General features: G+C 36.6%; 1 protein-coding gene across 1 annotated transcript; it reads right to left on the bottom strand.

Annotated features, from left to right (window-relative positions):
* Nucleotides 1–1,011: 1,011 nt before the first annotated feature.
* Nucleotides 1,012–1,694, bottom strand: LOC128864557 (uncharacterized). Its single transcript, XM_054104280.1, has 2 exons — nt 1,385–1,694; nt 1,012–1,327 (listed from the first exon to the last, which is right to left on the bottom strand). Exons 1-2 carry the CDS (start codon nt 1,587–1,589, stop codon nt 1,101–1,103), a joined length of 432 nt encoding a protein of 143 aa, XP_053960255.1. The 5' UTR covers nt 1,590–1,694; the 3' UTR covers nt 1,012–1,100.
* Nucleotides 1,695–8,508: the final 6,814 nt, after the last annotated feature.

The following is an 8,508-nucleotide window of genomic DNA, read 5'->3' as shown; positions in this document are numbered from 1 at the left end:
GGTATTCAAACTATACGGAAATCATCTTCAATACCTACTTAACAATGTGTGTAAGTTTGGTTTAATTCGGTTCAAAGACACGGCGGGTCCACGTTTTGGCATATATTTCGAGACCCTAGTCATCAATAGGTATGAAAATTACCCCGTATTAAAGCACTTATCAACAGCTTTCATTTGATATGTATATTGTACAAACACATTCTAGGGTCCACGTTTTGGTCTCTATCTCGAGACCCTAGTCACGGAGCGGATGGAAATACTCTGAACTAAAGCATTCACCAACAGCTTCCATTTGATACCCATATTGTACATACACATCCGAAGGTTACCCGGGTCCACGTTTTGACCTATATCTCGAGACCCTGTCTACCAATAGGTATCCAAACCATACGGAAACCATCTTCAATACCTCCTTAACAATGTGTGTAAGTTTGGTTTAAATCAGTGCAAAGACACGCCGGGTCCACGTTTTGGCATATATTTCCAGACCCTAGTCATCAATAGGTATGAAAATTACCCCGTATTAAAGCACTTATCAACAGCTTTCATTTGATACCCATATTGTACATACACAACCAAAGGTTACCCGGGTCCACGTTTTGACCTATATCTCGAGACCCCAGTCACGGAGCGGCATGAAAAATACTCTGTACTAAAGCATTCACCAACAGCTTCAATTTGATATCCATATTGTACAAACACATTCTAGGGTCCACGTTTTGGTCTCTATCTCGAGACCCTAGTCACGGAGCGGCATGAAAAATACTCTGGACTAAAGCATTCACCAACAGCTTCCATTTGATACCCATATTGTACATACACATCCGAAGGTTACCCGGGTCCACGTTTTGACCTATATCTCGAGCCCTATTTCCAAAATAAAATATAATCCATGTTACTCGTGGAGGATGTAGCTTTCGAATTGTGAAAGAATTTTTAAAATCGGTCCAGTAGTTTTTGAGCCTTTTCATTACAAACAAACAAAGTTTTCCTCTTTATAATACAGTCGAACTTCCATATAGTGAATTCGCACGGGACCTGAAAATCACTTCACTATATAGAAACTTCATTATAAAGAAACATTGATTTTTTATGTAACTTTATTTAAAATAATCAGTGAGTTTGGTTTGAATTACAGTCTTCCATTTTTCATTTTCAATAAAAGCTTCCAAATCATGTAGAGAGTTGAAAACATTAATCGGCACGTCACTCCTCATTTCCACAAAGGTTCTAATTACGCTAATGGATGAAGCAGCTTGTATCAACGTAGGTAATGCCTCCTCAGTTTCTGCCAATTCTTCAACGGTCAAATCGTGTTCATCGTTATCTGAAATAATATTTACATATTAAATTTTTATTTGACTATAAAAAGATAAATGCTTACCAGGTTCAGCTGGACTTTCAAAAATGCTGTTGAGAATATCTTTTTCGGATGGGTTGTCCCAAGTCTGCACACCATTATCAACATTTACGTAGTCATCAAACGATGCTTCGATATTTGCTACTTTTTTAAATGAAGACTGTAAAGCAGCCAAATCCGATATTGAAAGAAGGTCCTCTTCATCCCAATGCTCAAATGGAATCTGCATAGCATCTTTTGAAAATCCAGCCTTTTTAAAACAGTTGGCAATTGTTTCTGGTTTAACATAGACATTCCATACATTGCTAAGATTTCGAACTGCTTGCAGCAAGTCTATGGCCATAACAGAATTTCACTCATCCACTTGAGTCAATATATTCGTTAAAATTCGTTTTCTGTAATGTGGTTTCATGTTGTAGATAATGCCTTGGTTTATTAGTTGCAGTAACGAAGTCATGTTGGGAGGAAAATAAGCGAGATGAATGTTTCTCAACTTGTCTCTTACATCTTTAGGGTGGGCAGTGCAGTTATCAACAAAAAACAACACCTTTCTGTTTTGATCACAAAATTTTTTGTCGAGTTTTACAATCCATTTCGTAAAAATCTCACTGGTCATCCATGCTTTTTTGTTAAACTCATAATCGACACCTAAAGATTTTATCCCCTTGAAGTACCTCGGATTTTTGGCCTTTCCGATTACCAGCAATTTTATCTTTTCTGATCCTGTCATATTGCTTCCCACCAGGACAGTTATTCTCTCCTTGCTTTGCTTCCCACCAAAGCATTTTTCATTTTTGAATGCCAGTGTTTTAGTTGGCAAGCATTTGAAAAACAAAGCAGTCTCGTCGGCATTAAAAATGTCGTTAATGTTGTAATTTTCAATTAATTTCGGTAAGACGTTCGTTACCCATTCATCATGGTTTTCTATGTTGGCGTCAGCACTTTCCCCACATAATGTCTTTTGAATAACGCCATGCCGACTTTTGAACTTGTCTAACCAACCTGTACTTGCCTCAAATTCGTGGTGTCCTAGTGCTTCCGCAAAATCTTTGGCCTTTTGCTTCAATAATGGTCCAGATAAAGGGAGATTCTTACCACGTGCAACGAGTAACCATTTCAGCATTGCTTCGTCAATATCCTCAAAATGACAAGGTCGAAGTCTTTTGCGTTTGGTATTTACTGCCAAATCCTCCGCATTTTTTAAAATCACTTCCTTATTTTTTAAAATATTTGATAAAGTGCTGGGAAGAACTCCGAATTCATTGGCAATATCTTTTTTTTTTTCTTTCCTTCATTAACTTTGTTAATCATTAAAAACTTTTTTTCAAGCGAAATGCTGCTTCGATGCGTCATTTTAACTTCAATCACTGAATAAAACTGTAATAGCTCAGCTCTTTCTGTTTTAATTTTGGGATTCCCCTCATTACAGATTGTCCACATCTAACCGTAATTTTTTTCAACAGAAAACTTTTGAAAAAATTCACTATATGGAGACAAAAACTTAGGACGCTTGAATTTCCAGCTGTAAAATTTGTTCATTATATAGAAAACTTCACTATATAGAAATTCATTATAAGGAGACAAAAATACACCGAAAGTAGAACGAAAAAGCAGTGTCTTCGAAACCAGTTCATTATAAGGAGAGCTTCATTATATGGAAGTTCACTATAGAGAAGTTCGACTGTATTAGTATAGACAACATATCTTATAAGGTATATGGTAAATATTACCATACATTTTTTCCTTCATATATAATAAAAAAATTAATAATAATAACATTAAAACAACAGGTATTATTAACAAACTTGGTTTTATTTTAAATTCTTCAAGTGAATCAAATTAATAATAATCAATAAGAAGGCATATGCAAATACAAATACGTGAATTTATATATGTACATATGCGCATATACATACATATATACGCTCACTTAAGTAGGAGAGAGCAAGATGTCGAACGTTGCCGTTCGTTTGCTTTGTCGTTCGTTCCGCGCTTTCGCTTGCAGTTCATTCAATGCAATGAGCAAGGTAACGACAAATGAGCAAGGTAACGGCAATGAGCAAGGTAACTACATATGAGCAAGGTAACACTAATGAGCAAGGTAACGACACATTTTTTCGTGCGTGCAGCCTGTTAAATCGAATTATCACGTCAAAAAAACAATTCTAATTCGAAAAGCATTGTAAATAATTAAAGCAAGTCATTATGCGTTCGCCTTTGTATATTAAGTTAAATAAAAGCACAACTGAAAATGAAAATGGAGCCAAACTGAAAACTTGGAAACTTAGAAGCTAAAAGGTCAATAGGAATAGCATCTTATTTCGCCCTATATTATTCCCAGCACGCAACTTTTGCCCGCTTCTGATATTACGGTTCTATTACCAGCATCCTTCACGATCTTTTTTGCTCATTTTCGAGAACGTGCAACTAAACCTTCCACACTGTCATGTTGTACCAAAATCACCTTTTTTGAATGCACGACCAATCAACAGATTTTAGGCATCAAACCAAAGTTTTCTTTGCTCAGGGGCTTTAATTTGCAGTGAATTATCTCAGTAACTTCCAGTTATCCTCCAAGCTACTCCAAAATACAAAATCGATAAGAAGGGAATTAAAACTTAATATAATAAAGAAAATAACTAGCCTTAGCCACATTCACATAACTGTGGAAAATTTAATTTGAAAATAGATTTTTTTAATGAAAGCCCAACCTTTAAATATTCATTAAGGCATTGCGTAAATACTTAGGGTAATTCTTTAGAAACATATAATCGACAGTTTTTGTTGCTAAATCTTACAAATCATTAAAACTTATTGTACGTCGTTTTCGAAATCATGTAATTCTGGCATTTTAGCATTTCATCAATGATTTGACAAGTAATTTAGCAGCGTTTCCGAAAACCCAAGTAAGTCAAGCAAATATAAAGTAAATATGAAAGTTAGAATGCGGCCAGCATTAATTAACACAAGTATTAAATTATACTCGCACACATGAGTCTGCGTGTGTATGTGTATGCGTCCTCGGAATCTATTTTCTTGCCATTAAATTAACTCAATTACAGAGAGAGGCAATGAGAGCAATTAAATATAAGTAACTTCTCGAAGTATAATACCCGATATATAGCCAAATTACAGACATAAATAAGTAAGCCACACTGCACACAGGGTAATCAGAGAAAAGAACATCCACATCAACATGCCCACGTAGATATGAAGATTATTTTACACACATGAGCAGCTAAAAATGTTCTTGCAAGTGTGTGTGCATATGTGCCCCTTTAGTTATTATAGTTGTTTTTAATTAACAGTCATTGGCCGGTGACCACTACACACACAAGTAATGCTGGTAATAGTTGCGGTTGCACAGCAGTAATTACAAGTTGTATACACCCAGAAGAAATTCAATTCTCCTCCACTCACACATGCATATCCTACTATGTGTCCTTCTGCGTATGAGTGTAAGTGCAAGCAGTTGTAAATAAGCATCGACGATGTAGACTACGAGCATCTTGGATTTCCTCTGTCAAATGCATTCCGTTATCCTTATCCAGCTGCCGTTGCTGCTGCTCTTTGATTTATGGCCTGCATCTTTTAGGAATATTTCCTTGCATACAATAATAGCTGAAGTCTAATTTTATAAGTTCCTGCAAGTATCACGGCGTTATGAAAATTGCATGGAAATTTGTAATGAAAACCAAGAATCTGTATATGCGCATGTGGCTTTGCCTTTCATGATTGGTAGCACTAGCTTTGTATTCATTTTATGTGGAATGATAAATAAGGAAATGTTTGAAGCCATTTGTACACTGCTTTTGTATTTAAATCCAGATTGAAGGCTGCAATATTTGAAATTAAATTGAAAATATAATTTCATAATACAGTTTCTTGAATAAATCCCAAAGCGACGGCTCAATGAAATACCATAATCATCAACAAAAATCGTAATTATATAACATAATACTTCGATCTAGATCGTACTTTCAACGCTTCATTCCATATGTACTTATATTCTTTTTTTTTTTTGACGCTCCTTTGAGGAGCATAGGACTTCTACAAGCCTTCTCCTCGTTCGTTTGTCTCCAGAGTTCCACGTTGCTTATTAGGTTGGCCAAAATATTCTGGATATTATCCTCAAGCATTTGTTGGCAAAGCATTAAAGCTTCTGACAAGCAATGAAGTTTGAGACAAGCCAGGTTACACTTCCATATAGCAGAGTCGTCATGGCACATGCGTTGAATATCCTGGGCTTGGTGCTTTTCCATAAGCGTCCGAATACAGCCCTTGCCTTGCCCAATCTGTTGTGGACGTCTTCCTCTGCCTCGCCGTCCGCTGCTATAGAGCAGCCCAAGTAGCAAAAGCTATCAAGCTATCACTTCCATGCCATCCATCATTACGAGTTATTGTTGGAGTGGTTGATTCTCAATGCCTTAGTTTTTGCAACGTTTACTTCCAACCCGACTTTGCGCGCCAGCGTTACTTGTTAGGCCGCCTTGCATATCGGTCAACTTGTGCGATAGCAGACAAATATCGTCAGCAAAGTCCAAGTCCTCGAGTTGCCTGGTGAGAAACCAAGTAGTGCCTCTGGCCAAATTGTACTGCGTTTAATGGTGTCGAATAGGGTATTTCAGCTATTGCTTGCGGGTCTTACTTTTAAAAGTACTTAGGTACTTACATATTAATTTTCCTATAGTTTGCGATAATTCCAAGTTCGCCCTAGGTAAACAGGCAAATGTAGAGAATTTGATTCACTCTTCCCCAAAAGGACAATGCCAACATGGTTTTTTAATATCCGATGAGGAAGTTAAGTTTCAGGTCGTACTACATACAAATATTCAAATAGTTACATAAGCACGCTTCTAAACCATTTAAGTAAAAAAATTATGTTGAAAACTTAGAAACGTATACCAACATTTCGTTCAAAACCCGGTTTAGATTTTTCTATAGCTGCACTTAAATTGGATTTTGCTACATTTTGGTAGAATGAGGAGAACGCGGAGCTAATGAGCTGTGGATGAGTATGAGTTTATCCACTGCTTCGGAGGATAATTGAAAGTAAAGGTAATCGCTCAGGTTTTAGATTAATTAGTTACAATCATGCATTTTTATCAAGCAGAGCTCAGCTATGCGTCGATATGACTTCTTACTACGCACAATGTTTTTTGCTACAACTCCAACTACAGAGAGCACTGATTTTTTTTTACTATTACTCTGATCTACTAGTGGTAACGAAACGTAGTTTGGAGCGGAGTAAAACAGTTGATCCAGCGTTTTGCGCTACCTGCTGCCCTACTCTTTTGTTCAAGTTCAGAGCAGTAGCGCGAGCCGAACAATGTTTTCGTTGATGTGGCACAAACTATTCGTTCCTGAAGCCTAATGAGGATTGAATAATATCGATTCACGCTTTACTTCCAGAGGACTCTATGGGAATTGTCTTGTTCTTAGCGGGATCAGCATGCTCTTGCCACAGTTAGTTGCATTCCAACAATAAGCAAGCTACTTGTCCAGTGATATGTGGCAGACGAATAAAGCAATGAGCAAATTGCGCTACTTCCTTAAATAGATATTTGTATGTTATTACTTAATATTTCCTCACTTCAGCTCCATCATTACTGTGTACGCATGAAATGTAAAATGCGGGTATAAGGAAAAGGAAACAAATGTGACACCTAAATTTGATTTAGTAATTTGGTCAATTTCTTGTATGTATGTTCACATATATCTTGAATACAGATGAGCGCATCGCACACCTTAAGTGGAGCACTAGAACTGAATGTTGCTAATGCAGAAATTGAGTTCGAAATATTTGAAATACTCTAATCCAATTCTATACCTATCCTTCGGACGCCTCAACAAATGAGTTATCGATACCGCAAAACCATAACCAACAGCAATAACAATTCTGCTCGACAAACCACCAAGAAACAATTGGAAGCCATTGAACATACCACACAAAACAATTGTCAAATGTTCATAATTATGATTGCAATTGGAATTTAAAGCAGAGGGAAGAATCCAGGAATTGCCAGCAACATTACCCAGTTAGACCAGGTACAAAATTGAGATGCATTAGACGGCTATTGCCATAACAAAAGCGTGTGGTTGTTTACTTGACAGAACATTTAACAGGTAAATATTGGATGCAAATTATTGAAAATTCATACCACAACAATAAGTGCCACAGAGAAATAATCGTAACAACAAAATATTTTATTCTGAGTTTGTGTGCGTAACTACAACTGAGTGGTTATTTGAAATTTATTGTGGATCCTGTTTTGTCATAACATTTATGCTGGTGAAGAGCATAATTGCAACTGTGACGGTTTGTATGGCTAATACGCATACAATTGCAAATATTGGTACAAATAACTAAATTATTGCTTAATACTATAATCTGGTGTGCTGTGCCATCAGCCACCTAATGAGTCTGAAACCAGATAGATAGTTGATATTTTAAGTATAAAAAGAAAATACAAAGACAATGTTGGCTTTTGTTCTTGTTTATTCATCAAATCGAGGCATAAAGAGGAGTTAAACGTTTCAGTTCTATGGGGTTTTAAAATAGAGATCGATTGGTACCAACACTCTGTGACAATTATATTGCTTTCGCCATATCACCATGGCACGATTGAGCAACAAGAGCGAATGACATTCTTTTGCTATAGTAATAACGGTTTCCCTCTTCCCATTCAATCGGCACGAGGGACACAGTCCGCATGTCGTTCGGGTCATTTTTGGTCAGGTGCTGTATAGTGAAAGGCAAGAGTTTCTTGAGCGTCGAGCTCTCAAACTGTGCTGACACAAAAAACGCGCATCAGCCATTAGCGATCATTTATTGAGGCAGGGAAGTATAATTTATATTTAAAAAAATATGAAAACCGCTGCAATGTGAGTAAAAACCTTGGCATAAGGATCAGAATAGTTCATAAGTTCGTTATTATTAGGTGCGCAACTAAGTTCTCGCTGTTTTTTATTTTTATAAAAATACAACTTTATTCTGAAAAAATGGTTACAAGTAAATCATTGAAAGTATTGCTCATTGCTGGCTACTACTTTTTCCCATCTTTCTGGGAGATCTTGTATACCGTCGCGGTAAAACTGTTCATCTTTTGAGGCTATCCACGGATCAAGCCATTTTTTGATGTCTTCTT

This window comes from Anastrepha ludens, chromosome 5, assembly GCF_028408465.1.
Source record: "Anastrepha ludens isolate Willacy chromosome 5, idAnaLude1.1, whole genome shotgun sequence".
Lineage (NCBI taxonomy): Eukaryota > Metazoa > Arthropoda > Insecta > Diptera > Tephritidae > Anastrepha > Anastrepha ludens.
The sequence above is the reverse complement of the archived record's forward strand: the minus strand, read 5'-3'. Positions and strand labels throughout refer to the sequence as shown.